Consider the following 26,720-nt stretch of genomic DNA (forward strand, 5'->3'; position numbering starts at 1 on the left):
CGGGAAGGAGCAGGCTTTGCGGTCAGCCTCAGTAGAGAAGGGGCAAGTCTGGGGGGCGGGGGGCGGAAACTCACTTCCTGCGGGTCGGGGGCTGGCAGAGGGAGTGTGGCCAGGATCCCAGGCGATAAATTGTCAGGCGGGGTCTGGATGGAAAGGGGGGACCCGCTGAAAGGAGGAGACTTGAGTTCTGCTTCTCCCTGGGAAGGGGCGTGTCCGGAGAGATGCGAGGTCTCTTAGTTCAGAGGTTCTCAATCTTCGCTACCAGGAGTCACTTGGGGAGCTTTAGAAAATTACTGATGCCTGAGTCGCACCCCTAGGAATTCCGATGAAATTGGTCCAGGGTACAACCTGAGTGGTGGAATTAGGACCAGGCCCAAGGAGTGGACCAGAATATGGATATTTCTGACTTTTCTCCCCATTTCCCCTCTTCTTTCTCTCACGGATTCCTTTTCGGAAGCCTCCTTTGCTTACACACCTGCAGGTAAGACATCTCTGCCCCCGGGGTGGGGGGGGGGCGGGGTTCGGACCCCAGGTAGCCGCGCTTCTCACACTCTCCCCGTCGTCTTCCCCAGTGTCCTTCCCACACTCAGAGGGCCTGTCGGCAGCCAGTTCCAGGTAATTCTCTTAGCTCATCTCCCCAGGATGAGACCACTCCCTTCGTCCCAGGCCCAGCTGCCTCCCCGTGCTGACCTCCGCCCTCCTCTCACCGCCACACTCACCGTTACTGTCCTCCAGCTCCCATTACCCCTGCCTCCCTTAGTTCGCTGGCCTCTTCAGGCTCTCTGTCCCCAGCGTTCACCTGCTGTCCCTCAGGCCACCAATGGGCCTCGGCCCTGCTCCTTACCCGTGGCTGGCAGACTCGTGGCCGCACTCATCTCGCAGCCCCTCGGCCCAGGAACCCAGGGGAAGCTGCTGCCCCAGCAATCCTGACCCAGACGACAGATATTACAATGGTGAGGAGTTCTGCTTCCCTCAGGGGTACACCAGGAGGCCCTACACCCTCTCTCCTCCCGACCGGCTGGGGCAAACTGAAGGGGGCCAAGGGGTCCCAGTCTTGCTGAGGCTGTGTGATCCTTGGGAAGCTGTGAGTGGGGGGAGCCTCTCTCATGCCTTACCTTTACCCCGGATTGGGATAGGGGAAGAAGTGGCATCCCCTTGTGCCCTCCATTCTCCTCTTGTCCTCTATTTTTCTGTCTCTGGCCCGTCCCCTCCCTGGGCCTCCCTCTTTCTCCCCCTCAGAAGCAGGGATCTCCCTTTACCTGGCTCAGACGGCCCGGGGAGCTGCCGCCTCTGCTGAGGGTCCTGTCTACAGCACCATTGACCTGGCCGGCGAGGAGCTGCAGACCTTCCACGGGGGGTTCCCTCCACATCCCTCAGGGGAGCCAGGCGACTGGAGCCAGTATGCCCCTCCAGAATGGAGCCAGGGGGACAGTGGTAGGACTCCAGTTCCCAACACCCCCATTTTAGCCCTGAGCAGCATCTTCCCCAAAGAGTATCCTCCACCCTCCCTTCTGGGACCTCGCCCAGCACTCCTTTCTGACACGTCTCACCTCTGCCTCTTTCCTGCCTATATCTTGCTGTGGCCCCATCCTGCTCTCCTCAGGAGCCAGGGGAGGCAAAGTAAAGCTTCTGGGAAAACCTGTACAGACGCCCTCTCTCAACTGGCCAGAAGTGCTGCCACCCCCGCCCCCTTCCTGTGAACTGAGCTGCCTAGAGGGGCCTGAGGAGGAGCTGGAGGGCCGGTAAGGATGCGCCTCGCCCGCAGATGCCCTGTACACATGGGACCAGCTCAGGGCCTCCTGTCGGCGGAGGGCAAAGATGCTGGGAGAAGAAGGGAAGGGGGCAGCAGAAGGCCAAAGGGAGGGTATGAAGCTACTCAGTCACCCCGCCCTCCTGCCTCTTTGCCCCCAGCTCAGAGCCGGAAGAGTGGGGCCCACCAGTGCCCGAGAGGAGCCACGTGGCAGAGCCCAGCACCAGCGGGGGGTGCTTGGTCCCTCCGTCCCGAGGGGAAACCCCCTCTCCCACACCTTCCTATGGACAGCAGTCCACAGCCACTCTTACCCCCTCACCTCCTGACCCTCCCCAGCCCCCCACTGACATTCCCCATCTCCACCAGACGCCCAGGTAGGGAGGTGTATAGTACCTTGCATGTTACAGGCCCTCCGTACCTATCTATTCAGTGGGTGAATGGGTGGGTGACCAGATGGATGGATGAATCTGGGGCCCAGAGGTCTCATGGCTGTATCAGGGTACAAGTGTGATTTGGGGAGAAATGTGGAGACTGGCAAGGTCTCTCACTCCCGACACTCATTGGAGGGACTCTGCAAGCTTCCTGGGGCATTTCAAAGTTGGCTTTCCTCGTATTCCACGAGCATGGGAGCATGTGGAGGACGAGCTGTGTCCTATTCATCTGAGTGTTAGGTTGATTGTTTAGCACGGTGCCTGGCACACAATAGGCACTTACTGTCTGTTGAGCGAACAAATGAAGCCTCATGTCATTGCAGGAGGGCGCCCCTTGGGCCAAGTTCCCCTCTCAGTGTATCCCAGCCCACGCTGAGCAGCCGTGAAGGGAGGCCTGCTGGCCTGGGTGCTGACCCCACGGCCCTCCATCACAGCCCCAGCGCTGCCACTAGTACAGCCAGCAGTGCCCCAGGTGAGTCTGTAGACCCCTCAACTGGTCTCCACCTCCCCACCCCCCGGAAGCTTGTTTCCCCTTCACCCTCAAGCCCCTTTCTTTTTTTTTTTTTTTTTAAATAACTTTATTTATGTATTTATTTTTGGCTGCATTGGGTCTTTGTTGCTGCACGTGGGCTTTCTATAGTTGTGGCGAGCGGGGGCTACTCTTCGTTGTGGTGTGCGGGGTTCTCATTGCAGTGGCTTCTCTTGTGGAGCATGGGCTCTAGGCACACGGACTTCAGTAGTTGTGGCACACGGGCTCAATTGCTCCGTGGCCTGTGGGATCTTCCCAGACCAGGGCTCGAACCCGTGTCCCCTGCATTGGCAGGCGGATTCTCAACCACTGCGCCACCAGGGAAGCTCCTAAGCCCCTTTCTTGATCCACTCTCTTACCCGCTCCTACCCCCATCTCCCAATGCCACAGGGAGAACCCGGCAGGCGCCTGGGGAGATGACTCCTCCACTTCACGGGCCCCGTGCCCGAATCCGGAAGAAACCCAAGGCTCTTCCGTACCGGCGGGAGCACAGTCCAGGGGGTGAGGGGGCCGTGAGCCTGGGAGGTGGTGACAGTAGGGGAAGCAGGCAGATAACCAAGGGTGAGCTCTGCGGGTTGGAGGAGGGAGCGAGTGGACCCAAACCTTGGGCTGTTCGTTCAGCGCCGTCTGGCGCCGGGGAGTGGGAGTGGGAGAAAGGCCCCTATAGGGAGAAGCAGGAGAGCGCTGAAAACAGGTCTCTCCCCAGACTTGCCACCCCCTCCCTTGCCGCCACCGGAGGAAGAGACAAGCTGGGCCCTGGGGCTGAGGGTGGCAGGCAGCATGTCCTCCTTGGAACGGGAGCGGGAACACAGTGGAGAGAGGAGAGTGGCGCAGGCTGGGCCCCTGGGGGCCTGGCGGGGCCCGCACCTGGATGGTAAGGAGGGCCCCTGCTGCACAAGAGGGTGGGCACTGGGACTGGAGCCTAACAGGGTGGTATGGACCTTGCCACTGATGCATTCATTTTCAACCCAGCTCATCCCTGACCTCCAGCTGGGAGGAGGTCAACATTTGCTCAACATCAAAGACACTTGTCTCTCCAGCTCTCTTTGAGCAAAATCCCCTTAAGTTCCCAAGTTGTATCCGTTCCCAGGACTGAAGCCCAGAGGAGAAAAGAGAGGGGGCCGGGCGCTCTGTCCCTCCTTTCCCAGGGCCCTCTCTGCGTGGGAGTTCCCCACGGGTTTCTGAGCACGTGTTATGTAAAGGCCATGGGCTGTGCGCTCTGCTTCTCCTCAGCCCCCAGGATGGTCTGCCCTCAACTCTGCTTCCAGAGCTAGGATGGCGGTTAGGGGGGCACGGGGGCAAGCAGCGATGTTCTCCCCCTGCCTGGGCCCAAATGCCCCTCTGTCTCGTGCTGCAGAAGAGGCCTGGCTCCCCTACAGCCGACCAAGCTTCCTGTCCCGGGGCCAGGGCACCAGCACCTGTTCCACAGCCGGCAGCAACTCTTCGAGAGGCTCCGGCAGCTCTCGGGGCTCCCGGGGCCCTGGCCGGAGCCGGAGCCGGAGCCAGAGCCGGAGCTAGAGCCAAAGGCCAGGACAGAAGCGTGGAGAGGTAGGGGCTGGGGATGGCAAAAAATGAGAGTGGAGGGCTAGGGAGCATGGGCCATGGGGTGATTAAAACTAGGAAGGCAGAGAGGTCTTCTGGGGGAAGTGTCGAAAGGAAGGGACCCCGTGAGTAAGGAGGAAGAGAGGACTCCTGGAGCACAGGTGACAAAGGATGAAGACACATGACATAACAGAGGGGCCAGGCTCTGTAGGAGAGCTGGATCGGGAGAGAGGCTGACCAGAAATGAGGTGCATCCCCACTGGGTCCTGTTTGTCCTGACCAGCGCCTTGCAAACCAGCCTCTCTCTCTCCCTCTCTCTCTCTCTAGGAACCAAGATGACCTTTGATGAACTACCAGAAATTCCATGGGGAAGGGCGTGTCCCTGGGCTGGGAGCCTGAGCAAGAGCCCCTCCCCTTGGTGAATGAGGGCTGAGCAGAGAGGAGCAGGGAGGAGTCTCTTCCCTCTCAGCAATGATGCATGGGGCTCCCTGAGAAATTGGCCTAGAAGCCAGGAGCCAGCTCTTCCCTTGCCATCTGGGACCCATTCATAAAAAAGACAATAAAAAGAGTCTGATCAGAGCCCTGGGCCCTGTTTGTCTGGTTTTGTGCAGGATGTGGGGAGGAAGGGGGCTGCGAGCGTGTGTATATCATTTGAGCTTCTTCGGCTGAAAGCACTAGGGGAGGGCAGGGCTAAGAGATGCCACCTGTTTTGCCTCCAGAAGGAGCTGAAGCCACCGTCTTCCCAGTTACAACCAGAAGGACTTTCCGAACAACCAACGGCGAGAATCTTGTCCCGCCTTCCCAGAGCGGAGCCAGGGCCTCCCTTGGTGCCCTCCTCCCCTATCAGGAAATATACCCCTTACAATAACAGTAATTTTTAAAAACTCAAAGAAAGGAGGAGCTGATGGGGGAAATCCCAGCCAAGAAGGAAAAACAGGCTTTTTCAGACAACCACCACACCCCCTCACAAAGGGTGTGTGTAGGCGGGCACCTCTTAGCCAGATTAGGCCCAGATGTAGTTGGTTAGACTGGCAGAGAATTTCTTTTTAATTTTGGCCATGAACACCATCGTCCCCATCACTCCCGAACCCACAGCCCACGCCACTCACTGGGCACTGAGGTCTGTTTCCTTCTCGTTTCCTTCTCACTTGCCCAGTGACTGCTCCGGGCTCTCAGGGGATGGCCGCTGACCCCCCAGTCCCAGGCTCTGACCTTTCCTGCCACTTTGACCTAAGTGTATACAAATCCCTTTTTTCTCATTTCGTCTGGCAAATGAGGTTGGCATGTTTTCAAAAGGAATTTTACCAGGAAGCTAAAAGAAAAATAAAATCCAAAAAAGGAAAAGCAAATAAAGAGGAACGGATGTGTATCCAGAGCACTGACTCCTCATCCTGAGATCACGACCCTGGGCATGCTCAGTAGCAACCGCCCAGCGTGTGGCTTCTGCCCCTGACCTTTCCCGCCAAGCGAGAAGGATACAGCCCTGCCTACCCTCCAGTGGTTTTCTGTGGCTCAGGCTCTGGAAGTCCTGCCCCTCCATTCCTCTGTTCTGTTTTTTGTCTGAAGGGTGCCCACTAGCCAACCCTTACAGGTGGTTCTACCTTTTGTGAAACTTAGCTGCTTTGTCTATTTTAAGAAACCATCTGGGACTGGTCTTTGGGGAGGGCAGCTGGGACCCCTGAAAGCAGGAGTTGTCTTCACAGCACAAGTTGCTAAGACCAGCAGACCCCGAAAATCCCCCACCCCTGGGACCCCTGAAAGCAGGAGTTGTCTTCACAGGACAAGTTGCTAAGACCCGCAGACCCCGAAAATCCCCCACCCCTGGGACCCCTGAAAGCAGGAGTTGTCTTCACAGGACAAGTTGCTAAGACCAGCAGACCCCGAAAATCCCCCACCCCTCCCTTTCCTGCATTCTGCTTAAAGTCTGAAAGATGCAAGTAATTCCCCCCTTCATAACAGAACAGAAAGGAGTGACACCCAGAGTGTCAGTGAACACTCGATCCCTTTCTAACCCAGGAGCCCTCCCGAGGGTGGTGCTCCGCCGAGAGGTCTCATGATGGTGGCCCACAGAGTGACCTCATAGAACTCAAGTCATCGTAGCTTTATGGTATCAAATTCCTTAAGCTTATAGTGATAAGAGTATGAGGAGGGTGTATTTGTCCCACGTTTGTCACTCCTCCTTCATCTTCCTCCCTAGACTCATCCTTTGTCTTGGTGCTGAGATAGGGCCTCACTGCCTCAGTGGAGTCTCTCTTTATGTCCCTTCGTGGTGTGTTTGGGGAGAGAGCTAGGAATCGTCCAGAAAAGGCAGAGAGGGGAGGCCCTGAGATGAGAAGCTCCTTCCTCCACAGCCCTCTCCCATGAGCCACTGTTGTCCTCCAGGCAGACATTTGGCCCCTCCACTTCCTGTGATCCAAGTGGGTGGGGAGATCAGGATCTAGGGCTGCTTCTTAGGCCCAAATGACCTGGCTGTGGACGTGGATGAAGTAGTGGGAAAAGCAAGGGCTGGGAGTCAGGTGGAGATGATTTTTTCCCCCCGGGGGGCTCCAGGTCCGCTTTGTTCATATTTTGTTTTGCTTTCGTTTGTTTTCACAATCCGGGACGGAGAACTCTGGAGGCTGGGAGAGGTGGACCCCGACTGCAGAGATGCAGAGATCAAGACCCACAGTCCACAGCCCAGGCTGGTGGCTGACAGGGGAGAGGGTTCTGATTCTCCTCTTGGCAGTCTCGGGATCAGTTCATGAGGAGTCTGTAGGAGAAGTTGAAGGAGGATGGATTTATCCCCCAGCTCCTTAGCTCTCCTGCCACACCCCAGGTGCCCTCTTGGACCCCATCCCACTGCCAAGAACCCCTGCAGTCAAGATCGCCACATCAGCTAGCCAGCCAGACGCTTACCGCCGGCCTTGGGTGCAGGACAGCTGAGATGACTTCTCTGGGATGAGATCCGGGAGGTGGAAGGCCAGGGAGGCAGCCCCCTTCCCAGCCACTTGGTGTGGTTTTTCTCCATGTCCTCCAACCAGTCTGACCTCCACTCCCACGGGGGCAGGGAGAGGGCGGAGTTCATGAAGAGGTCATCCCGGGGGGAGGGAGGCGACAAAGCATCTGTCAGGGAGGGTAGAGGTATCTGTGGAGGGTTGTCCTTCACCCTTATGGACCAGTTTAGGGCAGAAAGCTTGGGGCTGCTTAAGGCATACACCCAACCCTAGACATAACCCAGCCCCACTCGGTCCATCACCCCCAGTGGCCACATCCACAGGAGCCTCTGCCCCAGGGAAAGGAAGATGTCCACTGGTTTCTTCAGAGAACAGCTTGAGTTCTTTTGTCCTAGCCCAGCCCTGGCCTTCTGTCCTAGGTAATCCTTGCTCTCCTATCTACCACAAGTCTGACTGCTTTTTTGTGGGGGGCAAAATGTAGAGTTAGGGTTCGTAAGATGGGTTTAGGGGATCTAATAGAGTGTCTGAGGAAGGGCACTCCAAAGGGCCACGGGGAGCCCTGACTACCTTCTGTTGATTTGGGGATGATGGTCCCACCTGCTAGACACGTGAAACAGGCCGCCCAGTCACTTCCCACCCTGCCACACACAGGACAGGAAGAAGGCCTTGAAAGCACAGGGGGACGCATGCAAGAAAACAGACCTTCCCACAGTGGGGACGAATCTGAGTCACTGGGCTGGGGAGCAACGTTTCCTGGAGACCCACATCTGGTAAGAGGGTCCTGGAGGTAGCAGAATGGACTGTACAATCGGCTGCCTCTGGGATTTTAACTTGAACAATTTATCCTGTTCTGGTAGGTGACCTTGAGCAAGCTGATAAAGCTGTTGGACTTACAGTTTCTTCATTTGGAAAGGAACGACAAAGAATATTCTACAGAGAGTTGCTGTTAATGTTGAGTGTATGTAAAGCACTTATCATAGTGCCTGGGACATAGTCATCCCTCAATAAAAACTAGCTGTTTGGGCTTCCCTGGTGGCGCAGTGGTTGAGAGTCCGCCTGCCGATGCAGGGGACGCGGGTTCGTGCCCCGGTCCGGGAAGATCCCACATGCTGCGGAGCGGCTGGGCCCGTGAGCCACGGCCGCTGAGCCTGCGCGTCCGGAGCCTGTGCTCCGCAACGGGAGAGGCCACGACAGTGAGAGGCCCGCGTACCGCAAAAAAACACACAAGTAGCTGTTTTAGGGATGACGACCACGAGGACGGTGCTTGGGATGCTTTGCCTCTTGGTTGGGGAGAAGCTGTGTCCGCTCCAGGCGGTGGGGGTGAGGAGGAAGACAGTGATCTCACGTACCTGTGAAGACGCAGTCTGCCTCCCTGGGCTCCAGCCCAAAGCCAAAGCTGTCCGCAGCCACGGCCAGGGCCCGGGCAAAGTGGGCGTCGGCGAGGAAGGAGCCGTCGGAGGAGCTGACCAGGCTGGCTCTGGCGCTGGGGGCGTTGTCCTCAGATGCTGAGCCCCAGCCATTGGCCAAGGAGCCCTCGCTGGGGGTGGGTGTGGGGCAGGGCCGAGGTGGGCACAGCAAGCCCCTCACCTCGGACCCCACCCCCCCTCCAGGCCTGCCCATGTCCGCTAGCTCCGAGGCCGTCGGGACGCTGATGTAGCCATAGGTGATGGGGGGTGAAGGAGCCCTTGGCATTGGAGAGACACTGTTCCTAGGAAGAGGCAAAACGGGGGATGGGACACGGTCGGGGTGGGGGGCGGGGCGTGGAGTGGCAGAAACAGCCCCGTTGAGGAGGGTGGAGGCAGCAGACCTAGGCATACTCCTGTCTCGCGCTCCTATCTGTATCCTTTGGTTCCCCCTCTGGCCACTCACCTGGGGGTCTCCTCACCCTCACTGAGCTCCAGGCACAGGGCCACCTCCTCAGGGGTCAGCACACTGTCTTGATCCTCCCCCAGGGACGACAGTGATGAGCTGGATAGGCGACTGGATGCTGGGCTGGGACCAGAGAGGGAAGAGGCCTGGGGACTGGAGGGGCTGGGGGGACCGGAGGGGATAAAGGCGGGGACGGGGGCTGCTGGCAGTGGGTGGCAGGAGGGGGCTTGGGGCTCCACCGATTGCCTGATTGGGGTAAGATGGCAGGATGGTTAGTGCCGTCCTTCTGGCCCCTGCCACCCCTCCCCCAGCCCCGTCCACGCTCAGCAGACACCCCACACCCCCAGTGCCCAGCCCTGCGTCCTGACCCCATGCCCTCTTACTGGGTCTGTTGACTCTGAGCGGGGGGTCCACGAGGAGGGAGGGGTGCTGCGGGGAGAGGGTGAGTCACCAGCTCACTGGGGGAGCCGAGGAGCTGTGGTCCCAGGGCCCGCCAGGCAACCAGGGCCCAGGGCACAGCTCCTGGGGAACGACAGGCTGGGCGTGAGATAGCAGAACCCCCGTCAGCCCCGGGCCCCAGTTTGCCTGTCTATCCAGCCCCTCAGAGTCCTGTCTGCACCCAGCCAGCCTCCGCAGAGACAGGAGAAGCCCCACACCCTGCCTCAGCCCCTCACCTGCCTCGTAGCGCCCTCCTCTCACCTGGGCTTTGGGAAAGGTTCTTGGAGCCTCTGTTGCCCAACTCACAGGCCCAGAGCTCCACAGGGTGGCTGGCCCGGAGCAGCGGGGAGCTGTTGGCCTGGTGCAGCTCTGCAAAGCAAAGAGTCGGTGGCTGGAGGCCAAGCCCGGGTGTGCCTTGCAGACCTCAACCACAGGCTCTATCTTCAGCTTCGTCATCCAGTTAAGCTTTAGGGTTCTTGAACCCAGAGGGAAGAGGGAAGAACCTCTCTCCATCCAGGCAGCTGTGATATAATGGAAGGAGCACTAAGCTTGGAGTCAAAACACCTGCACTCGTAGCCTGGCTCAGCCACGTATTAGCTGTGTGACCTCAGGTAAATCTGTTAACCTTCCTGAGCCTGTTTCATTTGTAAACAACCGCTGCAAAGCATGGTTTGGCCAGTTAACTAAAAACAGATTGGAAAGTTCCCGGCACCTAATAGATATATTAAAAAACAACTTTATTTCTCTTTACTGTACACATTCCAATTTCCTGATCTCTATACCCTCACATTGCTACCTACTCTCATGAATTTTGCCTCCGTGAAGGCAAATACTCCTTCTTTTCTTGGAGAGAATCTGTTAATTTCCACTTCTCACATTGCAAATATCTCACATGGCTCTGGATAGCCTTGCCCTGATAAACCCAAGTGTCTCTCACTTGGAGAGATGGGTTGGGCTGTCAAGTTGAGCTGAATGAGGAAGACAAAACCAGGGAGCTCCAGACCATGTCAGGTATGAAGGGAGAGAGTCAGCTGATGGGAAGAGGAACTTTAAAAGAGGAAGATGTGGGCTTCCCTGGTGGCGCAGTGGTTGAGAGTCCGCCTGCCGATGCAGGGGATGCGGGTTCGTGCCCCGGTCTGGGAGGATCCCACATGCCGCGGAGCGGCTGGGCCCGTGAGCCATGGCCGCTGAGCCTGCGCGTCCGGAGCCTGTGCTCCGTCCGCAATGGGAGAGGCCACAACAGTGAGAGGCCCGAGTACCGCAAAAAAAAAAAAAAAAAAAAAAAAAAAGGAAGATGTGTTGGTCTCACCCAGGGAGGCAATGCCCTGCCCGTGGATATTCAGTACGTGTTGAATGAATGAGTGAATGGATGGATGATATCAGAGGTGCAGGTTTAAACACAGGGTGAGAAGAATCATGTACAAGATGGCAGCTATCATCAGGCCCATGTGGCCACTTAGGAGACAGGGCTCTGCGTGAACTGTGACAATACAGAAGACCCCCTGTGTGCAATGACTTGGTCAGGCCAAAACCAGAATGGTTTAAACCAGAGAGGAGCAGAATAATAAAGGGAAAAGGATTTTCCCAAGACCAGGAACAGGAGAACATCAAGCAAAGGAGAAAAGAAACAGCCTTCAGGTTAGTGTCACGTGATCAGAAGCCCAGTTAGGAGAGGGGACCAGAGACCAGGCAGGACTCTCAAGACAGAGCTGTCTAGTCAGTCCGATTTCAAAGATCTGGGGAAGGTTCAAAGCAGGGACAAGGCATTCATCAAGAATCCATCTGGACCCTAGGAATCCATGTACAGTAGCCAGACCTTCTGAGCCACTGGGATGAAAAGCCACACAATGGCTAGACTTCCTCCATCAAAGTTTCCTTTTGTAGTTTGGCTGGTTTGGTTTTTACTCATTTCCTTTCATTGTCATATGACCCAGGGAGTCCTGGAGGCCACCTTTGGGTGCTCCAACCCTGCTCTCATCACCTTTGTCTTGTCCTGTGCCTGGCTTCTTGACTAAGCTCAGAAATGGGGGCACCTGTTGTTCATGTTGGTTTGTGTGGAAAGGGAAGGAAAGAGGCCATACTCATCCCTGCTCCTATCATTTCCTCTAAAGGATTCTGGTAACAAAAAAACCCTCCTTCCACCTTGCTTGGAATTACTTGAATTTAGTTTCAATATTATTTGAATTAAACTATACAGTAAACATGTTATCAGGGTTAGGTGGAATCTTGTTGGGCACACCTGAATTGCGATAAATATTTGTTTGAATTAATTATTTAATGAGGCTGTTCAATGTATTGATGATATGTCTCAGCAAGGTGAACTGAGAATAAGATATAATGGATTAGACACGGGAGACAGCAGTTATGCGATTATTAGTCACAGAGGAGAAAACCCAACTAAGGTCAGATAATAAGAAAAAGGGGACTTCCCTGGTGGCACAGTGGTTGAGAATCCACCTCAGGGCACACGGGTTCGATCCCTGGTTTGGGAAGATCCAACATGTCGCGGAGCAACTAAGCCTGTGCGTCACAACAACTGAGCCTGCGCTCTAGAGCTCGTGAGTCACAACTACTGAGCCCGCACTCTAGAGCCCGTGAGTCACAACCGCTGAGCCCGCGTGCCACAACTACTGAAGCCCGCGCGCCTAGAGCCCGTGCTCTGCGACAAGAGAAGCCACCGCAATGAGAAACCCGCGCACCGCAACGAAGAGTAACCCCCGCTTGCTGCAACTAGAGAAAGCCCGGGCGCAGCAACGAAGACCCGATGCAGCCACAAATAAATAAATAGATTAAAAAAAAAGAAAAGAAAAGAATAAGCAGAGGACACTGAGAGAGCCTGCCAGTTTTAGAAGACAAGGAATCAGCAGTCTTTCGGACCAGCTGACAGCAGTAGAGGAGCTCCATGCCTCTGAGATCTTGCTGCCACTGCAAAGAGCCAGAGGTAGGCCAAGTGTCCACCAGCCCAGGGGAGTCACTGTTCTCAGCCCATCCTGGGCAGTGGTGGGGTGGGGCCGGGTGAGGATTAAAGGGGTGCAGTGAGGACCTAGATCTCTGAGTGAGGTTAGGGAGCTTCATCTCAGAATTGGAACCTTCTGAAGAACTGAGTGTAGAAAATCGCTCACCTTTTGTGGGGTAGTATTAATGTTCTCAGGCAGGGTATACGTTCTATTCAAATCAGTGTGGCTATCCACGGAAAAGCTAGTTTTTAAATGAGACTTCTGCAACCTGGTATTTCATTATCACAGATGATTATTTCTAATGCAATAGCTCTGAGGCAAAGCTGGAAAGGATGCCAGCTTGGCTAGTATCTAGAGCCATAAAATTCCGGATATTGGACAAGCTCTTAATTACTCTGAATCCATCTTTGTCTTAATAAAAGTTGGATTATATCCACTTAACAAAACTGGCTGTTGAACATTTGTAAATCTTACTAATCAGTACAGGAGGCTCAGGAAGACAGCAGAGAGAGTGCAGACAATGAATGTTCAGAAACAGGAGAAAAGAGTCAGCGAGAGAACAGAATTGCCCAGGGGCGCTCCCAGAGAGATTCCGAAGCAGACCATTCTGGCTTCAAATTTGAGAACTGCAGCTTATGGACATGGAGTTTTGAACAAGTTACCCAATTCTGACCCTCTTTCCCAATCTTGTAAAATTAGAGAAATAGCACCTAGCCGATATGTTGTGAGGATTAAATGAGATAACAAATGTAAGTAAAGCACCTCCCATAGAGGAGTTGCTAAAGCAACAGAGATTATAATTACTTCTGTCTAGAAAGTCAAAGCAGGTAGCCGGAAGTCAGGAGAAAACTCTGGACAGAAAGGAGATACTCCTTCTCTGGGAAGCCAGTTGGAGGTGGGTACCTGGGCAGACCCATATATCGTGCACGTACATAGTACATATGGACACAGTGCGTAGTAGGGAGGTCATGAGTGCCTGAGGCTTTGGGCTAGCACTGGTTACACCCCTCCAGGTTCTAGAGCTATCTGTGTGCTGGTCAGGCACTTTCATTAGACTTTGAGCTCGTAGACAGCAAGGATTGTATCTGGTGTTTCTGGGTCCCCCGTCTGGCACACAGTGGTGCTTATTAAATGTTTGCTGTGTTGAGCTGTGGCTGCAGCAACAAGGCTCACTACTGGTGTGGCAAAACCCAAGCAAGATCATGGTGTAAAGAAAAGCTAAGGCCAGCACACTCCAGGCTGGGTGCGTGGCGATAGGCGTCCATCAGGACAGGCTGCGAGTGGGGTGCGGCCCATACCCGGCGTCGAGGCCACCCCATGCTCTCTCCTGTCCCCCCTACCACCCGATTCAGGCTGTCCATTCCCCCATCCTTACCCTGCTTTTTTTTGGCCTTCCAAGCCTCTGCAGGGGCCAGAGACAAGCGCGGAGAAGAGAGGCCCCTGCGGCCGCAGAGGCTGTCTGAACTGGCCCAGGGACTGGAGAGCCTGGCCAGCTGGGGTGTGAGCCGCCTGGCAGCTGGGGCCTGGGGACTTGGCCTGGCTGCGGGGCTGGAAGGCAGCTCATTGATGAGGGAGCCATAAAAAGTGCTGGTGTCGGGAAGCAGGGGCACACCGGGGCTTCGGGGATCCCAGGAGATCACTGCAATAAAAACGACAGGAGGAATTATGGTGAACGCATCCCACCCATGCCCCCCCACCTCCAGCCCTGGGACCCCTGCTCCACTGCCAGGCCCACCCCACCCCCTCGGGACATGCTCACAGGAGCGACGACTGTCTAGTGGGTCCCGGGGGTCCATTCCCAGCCGGCTGCTGAGACTGCTGCTGCTGCTGAGGTCCCGAGAGCCAGAGGTGGAGCGCCAAGTGTCTGCCAGCCACGGGGAGTCACTGTGATCCATCCTGGGCGATGGAGGGTGGGGTGGAGGGAGAACAAGATTGGCCCAAACCTCCAACTCAGCGGGTAGCAGAAGGGGGGGGGGTGTTCTTCTCACTGCTTTTCAGCCCCTCACAGCCTCCTTAAGATCTCTGATCTGCTGTCCCAAACTCAGCGCTGCTTTCTTATCCTGGGATCAGGGGAAGTCCAAGTTGCCCAGAGCTAGGAGGTATCAAAGAGAGATAGCTACGGGCTGAGACAGAAAGAACACAGACCTGGAGCCAGATCTGCTGCAGCCTTAGCTGTGCAACCCTGGGCCACTCAGTCTATTAGCCTCTCTAAGCCCCCGTTTCTCCATCTGTAAGATGGCAACAGTAAGGCCTTCCTTACAAGGCTGATGCTGTAAGTTGAGACGAAGAAATGTGAGATGACTCAGCCAGCAGAGCAGGAGTTTGCTACCTGAATGTTGGCTTCTCTACCTCTAGCCTGGTTCCCTTTGAATGGGACACCATGCGGCAGGGATCAGACCAAAGCACTTTTCTGCCTAAAACCTTCAGTGGCTCCCCATTTACCAAGATAGAGCCCAGCTGCCTAGCATGGCTAACAGGGCCCTCGTTGGTCTGGCTTCTAGCTCCTCAGTCTGTGCTCTGACCCATCCCACACAGTACGCCCCAGCCAGACCAAAAGGCTTGTCTTTCCCTATGAACGCAACAGGCTATTTCTTGCTGTTCCCTTTGCCCTTCCCCTTCTAACTGTCAGGGTAAATGTGAAATCTTCTTCCTCCCATAGTTCCCCTCCAGCCCCTTCCTTGTACTTGTACATGTTTCTGCACCCCCAACTCTGGATTGCATTTGTGCTTGCGTGGCTGTCTCTGCTAGACGGAAGCTGTTCTAAAGGAATGAATCAACAAAGTGATCAGAGTGGAATCTCCCTCAAGGAGAAGGGATGAAATCCCAGGGGAGCCAGAGAAAGTTCGGGGCAGAGCAGACTAAGCCCAGGAGGTAGCTGGAAGGGAAAGACCAATGAGCACAGAACAACGCAGGAACACAGCACCAGCCAGCACAGAACCTTGCTCTGGGCCGAGAAACTGACAGCAAAATGGTAGAGCTGGATGTGTCTCACATAGTAGGTGCTTGATAAATTCCTGTTGAAAGATGCAGACCTGGAATGTGAACTCTCCCAGAGGAGATCTAATGAGATAAAGAGCAGGAGAAGGTGGGCAGAGATGAAATGGTTGTTCAGTGTAAAATTCAGCCAGTAGGAGAAAAAAGGATGTTTTCTTTTTTAGTGTCGTGTCTCATAATGGGAGACTTGCTCTGGCAGCCAAACGCGCTTGGAGCAGATGGACCTGCAGGCGGGCTCCGCTGCTGAGAACAAGGAGTAAGAATCCATCACGCAAGGGCAGAGCGCCCTCTGCTGGAACTGTGGGTGGATTATTGCGAAGGAAAGATGCCTCCGTGGGTAGGTGATTTCCTGTTGCCAAAGGGACTACTAGGGAGATGCTGAGCGTACAGAGCAAATTAGAAATCAGACTGGTCCTCCTGTGCTAGTTATTCTCCACCTAGCAGCACGAGTCAGCAGGACAGTGCAGTCAGTATTAATGAGCGCTTGGTAACAAGAGCACTGGATTAGGAATTCAGAAGGCAGCTACTAGCTGTGCAGCCTTGGGCAGTCACGTGAGTCATGAGTCTTCAGTTTACTCACCTTGTCAAGTGGTGTGATAGGAACACTAATGAAAGAGAAATGAATTCTCACTTGAAGTTCAAGGGAAATTCAGGTACTAGGATGTCAAATTGCCTGGCGGTAAGGGGAGACTAGTACTCCGGCCAGTTCTCCATCCCAGCTCCACTGTCCCTCGGCCCCTCGGCCCCGCCCTCGCCTCAGGCCCTTTCGTCTCTCACCTGTGTTTTAGGATGGCGTCCTCACTGGTATGTCTGTACAGACCTGGGAGAGGGCAGGAGGAAGGGTCAGCCCAGAGTCTCCAGCACCTGGCTAGCGGTCTAAACCCCTGTAGCGTTCTGGCTGGACCCAGGGATGGCCTGATCACCTGGGAGTCCACTTCACCTTCTCACCTGGGCCCAGGTGCACCCCAGCTCGGCGCCGGCGGTGGATGCACACGGCGGTGCCCAGTAGCAGCAACCAGAGCACAACACCCCCGCTGGCAATGACCTCTGGCCGCCTCAAGGCCGCCCTCAGCTGCTCCAGGGTCCACGGGCCGTGCGCACTGGGCTCCTGAGCAGCTTGCTCCACGGCCTGCTCTGTATGGGAATTTGAGCTCAGGGGGAGGGGGCGGCCGAGGCAGGAGGGTGGGGCAGACGAGGGGGAGGAGCCGGAAGCGAGAGCGGGGAGAGAGGAAGGCGGAGATGGGGCCTGAATGGGTCGGAGTGGGGCCGGTGGGCACCGTCCTCACCTAAAAAGAGGCAGACAGGGCTGCTGGGCTGCCCAGCCCCAGCCCCAGTGACTGCGGCCACTTGTACGCAGTAGGAACCTGGCACGCGGGTGGCGATCTCCAGCCGGGTCTGCTCGCCCGCCACTGTCCAGTTGGCCGGGGGCAACGAGGTGTTGCCCAGGCTCCAGACCTGAGGCGCAAACAGAGGGGAGCTCGCCCCCTGGCACCATCCCAGCAGCTCAGCCCTTCCTCTTGCGGATCAGACTCCGGGCGTGTGGCCACCCTGTCCTGCTGTTCACCTGGGGACGCCCCCTCGCATGCACCCACACGTCCTATTTCCTCCTCCCCCCACAGAGTGGGAGACACTTCTCTCTAGACCGACAGACGAGGGACAAAAGTAATCTGCCGAAACAGGCGTTAGACCCGTGGTTCACAAACGTCAGTGTGCTTCAGGATCACCTGGAGGATTTGTTAAAATCCAGATTGCTGGGTCCATCCCCGACTTTCTGATTCACAAGGCCTGGCAAAGGACCTAAGGATTTGCATTCTAACAAGTTCTCAGGTGATGCTGACGTTGCTGGTCCAGGAACCACCCTCTGACACCATTGCCTTAGAAGCTGAGAGTCAGACACGGCCTGGTTTGATTCCTGTTCTGTTTCCCGCACCTGTGACCTTAGCCTCACTTTCTATGTCCGTAAACTGGGGACAATAACCCAGGGCGGACTATGGGATGAAATGAGATTCTAAGTAAGTGCTCGGCAGTGTCTGGCAGACAGTAGGGTCCTTGCCCAACAACAGTAAGTTTCCCTTGCTTCTCTGCCCAAGTACCATTTCTTAGTGCCCAGAGCAAGTGTCTACAGGACGCCAGGGAAGAGGGATCTCCTGGCACCACTAGGAAGGGGTGTGTCAGTTTGTGGAGGATACCTGGTAGCCACGGATGATGCCATTGTGGTTTTCAGCAGGTGGTGGGACCCAGCTCACGAGGACACTGCCGTTGCCAGGTTTTAGGGTCACCTCCTGGGGAGGGGCACTGGGCACTGGGGAGGGGGGAGGGAGAGAGGCTGTAAGGGATGCTGAGGCAGAAGGCTCTAGGGAAAGGAGCTGGAATGGGACACAGGGTCAGAGCCACACTGATGAGACTAAGAGCCTTTCTCAGCTCTGCTTGCTGGGCCAGGGCAGGAGGGAGCCCAGGGGTGGGACCCACCATCCGCCCGGCTAGAGTGGGACAAAAAGGGGCTGGGGGTACATTGTTGGGTCTGGGGGGGGCATCTGTCCCCGACCTTGCTCGGGCAGTCTCAGGAGCAGCACGTTGCTGTCGGGGCCTTGAGCCCGCCCGGAGGATGGTCTCACTTTGAACTCGTAGTCCTGGCCCCACTGGAGGCCCTCGAGCTCTGCGCTGTGCCAGCCAGCCAGCAGGGCCTCTGCCCACGGGGCTCCCTGGCCTCCAGGGGCAGCCGGGGTCCTGAACAGGGCCGTGTAGGACTGAGCAGGTGCAGCAGGGCCGCTCACCTGGGAAAGAGCCCAGAGGGAGAGGAGGGCTCAGGGCTCTCGTGAGCAGCCCTTTCTGGAGCTGTGACGGGCTCCAGCCCAGGTCCTGGGCCTCACCTTCCAGCTGAGCCACACAGCAGGACCAAGCTTGGTGCCCTTCGCAGGGTCTGGGTTCAGCAGGGTCACGTTTTCCAGCTGAATGCGCACAGCCAGAAGCTCCAGGGGCTCCTTGTGGTCCTGGGGCTCTGTGGGGAGCACAGGGCTGGGGTGGGGCCCATAGGCCAGAACGGAGGAATTGGGTGGAACATCCCTTGGCCACAGAGGAGCCAGAACTCGCCCAGGTTGAGAGCACTCCGATTTCTATTCTAGGATGGGGGAACCACCCCTAAATGGGGTCCCCGCCGCTCTGACCCTGATCCCAGGTTTCGCTCCCACATCCCCTAACCTCAGCCAAAACCAGACCACACCACCCTAACTGGAGCCCCCGACCTTGGCCCTGACCACCCTCCCCTTACCTTGGACAGACACCCTGGCTGCCCGGCTCTCCCGTCGTCCTGCGCTGTTGGTGGCCACACACATATAGGTCCCTGCGTCACTCTTCTCTGCTCTTGCCATCAGCAGGGAACCTCTGGACACCTGTCAGGACCAGGTGCGTTGTGAAGTGTCCCCTGCGGGGAGGGCCTCTGAGTGCGGAGGGAAGTCTAAGGCCTCACCGCCTCCCCTTCCTCAAATTCTGCAGGGGACATTGGGCCAGGGGGCGGGTCAGTCCCTCGGGTGTGCACAGTTGTGGCCAGGACAGGGTGAGATGTGGGGAAGGGGGCTACACTCACCGAGTGCCGCCCTGGCTGCAGGGCCAGGGGTTTCCCATCCTTCCACCATGAGACTGTGGGCTCTGGGTGGCCCCAGGGCGGCCCACACTGCAGAATCACCTGCTCGCCCACCGTGGCCACCGCATCCCGAGGCTGGACCTGGAAATCTTCCCGAAGGACTGTGGAGAGGAGGGAGGGTCGCAGAGGGCGGGACCCAGTCCCCACATCCAGGTCCCGCCTTGGCGTCTCCCAGCGTTCTGCATTACCTGCCTTTCCGAAGAGCCCCACCTCCCTGGTCTCCCATCTAGGACCACCCCCAACCCAGGTCTCCCCGCCCAGGGCTCACCAGCCACAGACAGCCGAGCGCCCCGGCTGACTGCCGTGCCCAGCCGGTTGCTGGCCTCACACGTGTAGACACCCAGGTCTGTGGACAGGACCTGGTCATCGTGGGTACGTCCCCGGGGAGGGGGCCGCAGCAGCAGGAGGGTTCCGTCAGGTAGGAGGTGGTGAATGTCTGGGGGCACCATGCTCAGGGGATGCCCATTCAGCAGCCAGCGGATGGTGGGAGGCGGCTGGCCTGAGGCCTGGCAGCTCATCTTGGCCGGACCAGGGCCCTGGAGCAGCTGGTCCTCCGGGTGGACGAGGATCTGGGGTGGGGAGTCCTGAGCCATGCCTCCTGGGAGAGGAAAGGAGGTGCAGCCCAGTCTGACTGCAAATAGGGCCCCCAAATCCCTGCACGCCTCATCTTCCTCCTCTTGCCTGAAGTTCCCAAATAACACTCTAGCTGGGAAGGGAGAAGGCCAGCATGCATGTGTGGCACCCAGGTGAGGGCCAGTGGAGCTCTCAGTCTGTCTGTCTCACACTCAACATCACCATCATCATCATCATCACCGTCGTCTCTGATACCCCCCACTGCAAAAGGGAAGCAAAGGAGCAAGGTGGTCTCCTCGCTGCCTTGGCCAGGCCTCAGATCAACGGAGCGGAGCGTGGGCTAGGAGTAGGGAGGGCCACACTCACCTGTGACGAGCAGAAGAAGGAGAGGCAGGGGCCGACGGTCCCCAAGGAGACCTACTCCTCCAGAGCCCATGGCTGCCCTCAGGCCTCTGTCCTTGTCTGTAGCACTTTGTCCTACTGCTCTGAGCTCACAGCGGAGGGAAGGAGGGGCGGGCGCGGCGGCAGTGGTGGTTGTTTGTGACCGAGACTCTGCCCCAGGAGGGAAGCGGCTTTGAGGAAACCGATGCTTCCTGCCTGGCCCTCAGTGCCTTGGAGAATTGGGAGGAGACCAGAGGAGAGAAAGTCTCTGACCTTGATCCTTTAGTCATAACCTCTGACTCCAAGCCCCGCCCTAGGGTTTCTCTTGTGATCTAGTCTAGGATTTCTTAGAGGTAATCTTCAGCCTAACCATAACTTCAACCACTGTTTTGATCCTTTACCCCAAGCCTCTATTGAACCCTTGAATCTCAATCCCAATCCTTTGGCTTCCAAGCGACCCCCTGCTAGAGTGGCATGAAAACCCAGGGGTGGAATCTCAGGGCACAGTGTTCTGAAGCTGAGGGTAGAGGAAAGCAGGCCCCGGAAGCCAAGTGCGGGGAGCAAGTGTGTCTTGTCATGCCCCGGCCCATTTCCTGGGGAGAGGTCAGGGTGGTAGGTCAGAAGACAGGGAAGATCACAGGCTCTTGTCTGGGAGATGTCCACTCTGTGCGCCTAGTCAGCCCAGAGACAGATGAGATAAGCTTCCGGGAGACCTCGGGCAAGTGACTTAACCCCTGAAAGTCAGTTTCCTTTTTTGTAAAGTGAGAATAATAATAATTAATAATAATAATAGTTCCTGCCTTGAGAGCTGGAGTGAGAGTGAGAGGAGATAAAGCATAAAATCATCTAGTACAGTGCCCAATGCATTGTAAGTGATCCGTAAAGCTTAGCCAATATCGTGATACATTTCTTTATATGCACATCCCATCATTGAAACTATTTGAGCATCCTTGGCAGGGATATTTTTCAGGCCCTGGAAAGGTGGTTGGAGTACATGACCTTTAAGAGCTTTTCCAGGGCTTCCCTGGTGGCGCAGTGGTTGAGAGTCCGCCTGCCGATGCAGGGGACCCGGGTTCGTGCCCTGCTCAGGGAAGATCCCACATGCCGCGGAGCCGCTGGGCCCGTGAGCCATGGCCGCTGAGCCTGCGCGTCCGGAGCCTGTGCTCCGCAACGGGAGAGGCCGCAGCGGTGAGAGGCCCGCGTACCGCGAAAAAAGAAAAGAGTTTTTCCAGCCCTGAAACCTCGTGTCTATAGCAGACAGGACTGTAGCTTGTGAGCCTGCAATGTCAGTGCTCACCCCGCTGCTCCCCACCCCCTGCCTAGAGAGATGCTGCTGTCCCCTCTCAGAGCCCAGCTCCTGTTTACAGGTCTCTTCCTTCCAAATCTGGAATCTCAGACATTTCCTGGAACTGTTCCCGGAAGGCCAAGGCCAGGCTCTGGAGGCTCAGCGGAAGAATGTCCAGCCTTTGTTCCCCATTGTTCCTGGCCAGCTCCTTTGTGGGGCCCCTAACCCAGCCGACTCCCTCCCTTCCTCCCCCTTCTTAGCCTGGCCTCGGTTGGTGCCAGCTGCAGCCACGGCCCTCACAGCCTATCAAGAGGAAGGCCTCCTTCACTCCTTCTTCTCTTTCCCCTCAGATGCAGACCAAGACTGATTAAGACAATTAGAGCAAGAGAACACTGTGGTCTCTCCAAACTGGGCATTTCCAAGGGGTAAAAAATTGAGTTAAAGTAACAGAGTGACAGAGCTGGAAGAATAGGAATTGGGGTCAGAGAATAGAGCTTGGTGTTTCAGAAGCGGAGAAACTAAGAGCAGTGACAAACTCCATGGCGCGTGCCTGGGCGTATGTGTGCCAGGCATAGTGGAGTAGAATTTATGGGGTCAGGGATCTGTGGGGACAGAGTGATGAAGGAGGTATTCACATGGACCCTGAGGACAGCCAAGGGTGAACAAGAAAGGGTGTGGTGGGACAGATGGATTTACTGCACATCTAGCCAATTTGGGATTTCCCAGGTCCAGAGTCCCCCAGGCCTGCCTGACCCAGTGACTACCTGCTCCCCAGGAATGTTGCTGCTAGCAGTCCTCTTTAGTCTCTTCTGCTTATGCATTGGACTTGGGGAGACTAACCAAGTTCTCTGCTAATTATTTGATGGCAGCTTGATTTGACTCAAATCTCTATAATCCAGAAAGATGGTATAAATTTCCCTTGGGGGATAAGAGGGCAAGTCTCAAAGGAATTCAGATTCATGACTAGTGCTGTCCTCAGCTGAGTTGAAACGGGCAGGTGACTCAGCGAGGAGAGGCGCCAGTGCTGTACTGCAGGAATGGAGCCTGGAGGCTGCAGCAGCTGGGGAGGGGCCCTTGCCCCACAGTTACGTGACTCATCCCTGGACATGCCGTTGGCACAGCCTCTTTCCATTCCCAGACTCTGGACACCCAAGTGCTAAGAACTGATGGGGATTGGAAGGCCCCATCGTTCTGAGCTGTTCCTTAGGACGTTAAGACTCTTTCTCCTCAGTCCAAGCATCCAGGGCACTCAGGGATCCGTGGAGTGATGGCCGAGGGGACTTCCCAACAGTGAGGTATGTCTGGGTGGCTCTCAGAGACCACAGTGATCATTTCCAGCAACCTGTCGCATCGGCATCCTGACTGTCTCATTTCCACACGCTAAGGAAGAGCCGACTGCGTGAGTCATGGGGATGATGTTAGTCAATGGGACCCACCTCCAACTATTTCAAGGAAGCTCTGCTCTGGGACCCTGGGGATGTGCTGGCCAGTGACCAGCTTAAATACTATCTTCCTTCACCCCCTAGTTTTAGAGTTTTGGGTTTTTGTGAGTAACTCTTTCATTGCTTGTAAGAGGGAAGAGAGAGGAGAGAGATTAGGTGCTCTTCAAGGACCCTCCAGAGGACATTTTTTTTCTCCTGGTTTCTCTGGTGTCTTATTCTGTGTTTTCTGAAAATGCAGCCCAGGGACTCCTGCTGGTCAAGCTGGTGGGGTAAACAGTACTAATTCAGGTGGGATTTGATGTATCTTCGTATCTTCTAGAAAAGCATTAAAATCATTACCAGTGACATCTGCTCCTCGTGACTAGCAGCAAGGCTTTGCCAAAATGTGTGCTTGACCACAGGCACCCTCCTTCACTAAAATATACAACACTGAACTTCCTCCTTGCTTCTGGAGCAGTCTCTCGGGGCCGTCTGAAATGCTTTCTCCTAGGCTGTAGTCCTCATTTTGCCCCAAATAAAACTTAACTCACAACTCTCAAGTTTTGCATTTTCTTTTCAGTCAACAAGATCTTCTCTTTGTCTTTGGTATACTCTAGCTTTACTACATTTTATGTAGGTGTGGAAATCTTTTAAGATATCTTGTGTGTCAACCTTCTTGAATCTGTATATTTATGTTTGTCATGAGTTCTACAAAAATTTCAGTCATTACTCTTAAAATATGGTCTCTTCTCCATCTCTCTATTCTCCCCTTTGAGCTCTTGAGGAAATGTGTGTCAGACCTTTTCATGCTACATGCCGTATCCCTTAATCTCTCTTCTCATATATTTCATCTCCTTGTCTGTCTGTGCCTAATTCTGAATAATTTCTTCAGGTACAGCTTTCAGTTAACTAACTCTCTTCAGCTGTTTTTAATGTGCTGTTAAACCCTTTCATTTTTATTTCAATAAATTATATTTTTATTTATGAGTTCTATTTGTTCCTTTTCAAATTTGATCACATTTGATAGTCTCTTGTTGCTTGTTCATTTTTGTAATTTTGTCTTGTATTACTTCAAGCATTTCGTAATTATTTTATGTTTTATATCTGATAATTTCAGTATCTGAAGACCTTGGGGGTCTAAATCTGTTGCTTCTTATATTTGCTGACTTTCATTCATGATGATTTGTTTCCTTCTGTGTTAATGACCTTTCCTTGTGAACTCGTCTTTGGTTGGTCTTAGTCTCTGAAAATTTAAGGAGATGTTTTTTTCCAGAGAGGATTTGTATTTTTTATTTTAGGAGCCTGGGTTGCTACCAGCTGGGGGCCAATACCAATTTAATCCAGGAGTCTCAGGTTCAGCTCCCACACCTTGCCACTGGCCCAAGTCTGGTCTTTCATCAGTGCTAATATAAACATTTGCCCTTGGGTAATCCACATTTTATGCGTGCTAAGAAGTCAGGACTCACCTTACATTTCTAAGCTTTTATATATGCTGCTCCCTCTGCCTGGAATATGTGTCCTTTTATCCTCCCCCCCCCCCACGCCCCATCTGATTAATCAATCTTTCTAAGACTAGGTTCAGGCTTGTTCTCCTCCAAGATACCTTTGCTGATGATCCCTGGTCTGGGTTAGATGCCGCTCTTACATGCCTCTGTGGCACCCTGTATCTACCTGTCGTTGCATTTTCCACACTGTATTGTGATAATCTGTTTACTTATCTGTCTTCCTCCATGAGACTCTCTTTGGTAGGGTTCATGGCATAGTTACGCTGTTTCCCCAGTGTCGGGCACAGGGTGGGTCATGGTAGATTAATACATGTTTGTTGAATAAATGAAAGACACCTGAATAAATGAATGAATGAATGAGTGAGTGATGATTTTGGAATGGACAATATGGGATTTCCAGAGAGGGTGAAGGATGATGGAGGGATGTGAGAAGAAAAGAGAAAAGGGAAATGACTGGTATTTTTAGGCTGTTTGTTTGTTCTCCTTGATTAAGTGGAATAAAGTTGTCACTTTATTTCATCAAAAGTTTATTGAGCATCCAGTATGTGCTAGGCACTCTGCTAGATGCCAGTAATACAAAGATGAAGATCAAAATGAAACAAAAACAAAACCACTCCCCCCTCACCCCATTTAAGGCAGATTTGGCTTGAGCCTGGGAAGCCGGCCTCTCAGGGATGCAGAAGCGAGGTTTGGAATACAACTTGCCTGCATCTCACCTTAATCTTCACCCTTGCCTCTCAAGGCTGACCAGCGTGTACCCATCTCCAAGTCCTGCATCTTCCACCTGCCTGAACAACTTTCCCCTGCATGCATTATCTCCTTCTAGATGAGGCACCTGGGGAAGTGAGGGGAGCAGTTCTGGCTAAGGAAGGGGAGCTGCAAAGGCACACCTGCTCAGAGGAGCCTGGAGAAGTGCATAGGGGCAGGGAGCTGGGAAGGGCACGACGTCCAGGTAAGAGCAGAGGGGACCAACTAGAAATGTTGTTGCCCTTGGGGCTGGGACAAAACTGGCCCCAGTGTGGAGTCGTGGGGAACAGGGACCTTGAGAGTCGCTCTGTGGGATGGTGCAGAGTCGGAGCAGGAGCTTAGGAAGTTAAGGAGGGACCAGGGATGCACTAGAGGCCTCAGGGGAGAGAGGTCAGAACACAGCGAGGGACTTCTCTTTCAGCTTTTTAATTGCGCTCTCTCTTCGCACGGTAGATTACTGTTCCTACAAACTGTTCAAGAGGCGGCGGCATGGGCGTGGCCTGGCTACACAGTGGACCAACCTCTCGGTATTCTGCTGTTTGTGTGACTGGAGTGTCTGCCCTTGTCCTGTTTCCTGGGACCTGAGCATCTGGGAGCAGGGCAGGTGAGAGGCCAGAGGCTAAGGGTTCCATCATGTCTCCAAGACATGCTGGGGAGCAATAAGCCTGCTCCTCCCCCTACCATTTTTGGGGAGAGTGGAACTTCATCCTCTTACAGCTGGAGGAAGCCCAACAACTTCCCGGGGGATAATGATTGTTTGAAAGGCTTGTTTTGTACAAAGCCAGGGAGAAGCCATAGGTATGTGGGGTCAAAAGACAGATCTTCACTTGATCTAGCCTTCTGGGCCTGAAGAATGAGTGAGAAGCCCCTTCTCTATGGAACAGAGACGGAAAGAATGCCGGGCACGCCGCTGAGGGAGGCTTTGGGAGGAGGCCAAGTGTGGGAGGCTTGAATCCTTTGCTCTTGCTAGAACCCCGGTAGCGGGGCAACGGTATGTATTGTACTTGAGCTCCTCCTTCACCAGCTGGTAGGTACCGAGGTACCATATGCCTGAGAAGGGTGCTCCAAGGTACTGCCTTCACAGTGATTCGGTGTATGCTCACAACAGCCCTCTGTACACCCAGTAAAGGGCATTGGACTTCCCCTTAGTTTAGGACAGTTGTACGTTTGAGGCAAGTGGCCTCTCTAATCTGGGCTTGCCAAAAAAGTTCCCCAGGAACCAGGAGTTCGTTCGGAGGGAAGGGGAATGGGTGGGAAGCGTGAGGGCGCCCTAGGAAGGGCATAGGATAGCCAAGGGGGTTAGGTTACTGATGTTAGTTTCCATAAGCCCCTCCGGGGATTGGGCCGTAAATTTAATAATCTATATGGTCCTAAGAGGGCACAACCCACACGCACTGAGAACACAACTAAAGAGCCGGGAGCAAACGTAACCCGGTTTCACCATCTGATCCACCCTTCCCGCCGCGTCCCCCCGTCTGCGTACGCTCACAATCGTCCACGCGCCGGAACCCTAGCGCTGGGTGAGGACCTCCATCTCCCCTCGCCCCTGGCGGGCTGCTGCCCCCCTGCCCTGCCCTCCCCCGGGCCGCGGGCAGCAGTGCGCGGGCGCCTCCCGGGGGGTCCCGAGGAGGCTCAGGCGCTGATCTCCACCGGGCCGGCCTCGTCTTGCTCGCGGATCAGGTGCACGCCGCCCGCAGTCCGCAGTGTGCGCGAGGCGCTGCGCGA

The 26,720-nt window shown here is 55.1% G+C and overlaps 3 protein-coding genes across 6 annotated transcripts in view; 1 reads left to right on the plus strand and 2 right to left on the minus strand.

Moving 5' to 3' along the window:
- Positions 1-4,800, plus strand: part of ROBO3 (roundabout guidance receptor 3) — a 15,741-nt gene extending 10,941 nt beyond the window's left edge. The window contains exons 18-28 of the mRNA XM_024740763.1: positions 298-481; positions 573-615; positions 814-953; positions 1,240-1,434; positions 1,604-1,742; positions 1,912-2,124; positions 2,505-2,653; positions 3,101-3,211; positions 3,417-3,584; positions 4,068-4,258; positions 4,580-4,800. Coding sequence (XP_024596531.1) covers positions 298-481; positions 573-615; positions 814-953; positions 1,240-1,434; positions 1,604-1,742; positions 1,912-2,124; positions 2,505-2,653; positions 3,101-3,211; positions 3,417-3,584; positions 4,068-4,228 — 1,503 coding nt within the window. The 3' untranslated portion in view covers positions 4,229-4,258; positions 4,580-4,800. The remainder of the gene's footprint in view (positions 1-297; positions 482-572; positions 616-813; positions 954-1,239; positions 1,435-1,603; positions 1,743-1,911; positions 2,125-2,504; positions 2,654-3,100; positions 3,212-3,416; positions 3,585-4,067; positions 4,259-4,579) is intronic.
- A 1,538-nt stretch (positions 4,801-6,338) lies between these two features.
- On the minus strand, positions 6,339-20,168 carry ROBO4 (roundabout guidance receptor 4). Of its 4 annotated transcripts, none has more exons than XM_024740837.1 (18): positions 20,023-20,168; positions 19,352-19,681; positions 19,027-19,184; positions 18,712-18,832; positions 18,314-18,441; positions 17,989-18,217; positions 17,633-17,745; positions 16,730-16,898; positions 16,392-16,577; positions 16,221-16,263; positions 14,209-14,345; positions 13,825-14,088; positions 9,754-9,861; positions 9,438-9,483; positions 9,055-9,300; positions 8,535-8,893; positions 7,148-7,354; positions 6,339-7,001 (listed from the first exon to the last, which is right to left on the minus strand). In XM_024740837.1, the coding sequence occupies exons 1-18, from the start codon at positions 20,090-20,092 to the stop codon at positions 6,991-6,993; spliced, it is 2,925 nt and encodes a 974-aa protein (XP_024596605.1). In that variant the 5' UTR covers positions 20,093-20,168; the 3' UTR covers positions 6,339-6,990. The 4 variants fall into 4 exon arrangements, with proteins under 4 accessions (XP_024596605.1, XP_024596604.1, XP_024596607.1 ...); XM_024740836.1 differs by having other exon boundaries at positions 9,438-9,576; XM_024740839.1 differs by having other exon boundaries at positions 9,438-9,576; positions 19,352-19,652; positions 20,023-20,104.
- A 6,459-nt stretch (positions 20,169-26,627) lies between these two features.
- Positions 26,628-26,720, minus strand: part of HEPACAM (hepatic and glial cell adhesion molecule) — a 13,697-nt gene continuing 13,604 nt past the window's right edge. Inside the window, exon 10 of the mRNA XM_024740764.1 lies at positions 26,628-26,712. Coding sequence (XP_024596532.1) covers positions 26,628-26,712 — 85 coding nt within the window. The remainder of the gene's footprint in view (positions 26,713-26,720) is intronic.

Source organism: Neophocaena asiaeorientalis, unplaced genomic scaffold (genome assembly GCF_003031525.2).
Source record: "Neophocaena asiaeorientalis asiaeorientalis breed wild unplaced genomic scaffold, Neophocaena_asiaeorientalis_V1.1 scaffold308, whole genome shotgun sequence".
Taxonomy (NCBI): domain Eukaryota; kingdom Metazoa; phylum Chordata; class Mammalia; order Artiodactyla; family Phocoenidae; genus Neophocaena; species Neophocaena asiaeorientalis.

What these genes read in the sequence shown, in the direction of transcription:
- ROBO4 (XM_024740836.1), bottom strand. Translation starts at nt 20,092, where the DNA reads ATGGGCTCTGGAGGAGTAGGTCTCCTTGGGGACCGTCGGCCCCTGCCT. An exon ending in TGGGGTGCACCTGGGCCCAG is followed by an intron (nt 16,264 to 16,391) that starts GTGAGAAGGTGA and finishes GCCCTCTCCCAG; the next exon opens with GTCTGTACAGACATACCAGT. An exon ending in GACGCCATCCTAAAACACAG is followed by an intron (nt 14,346 to 16,220) that starts GTGAGAGACGAA and finishes TCCATCGCCCAG; the next exon opens with GATGGATCACAGTGACTCCC.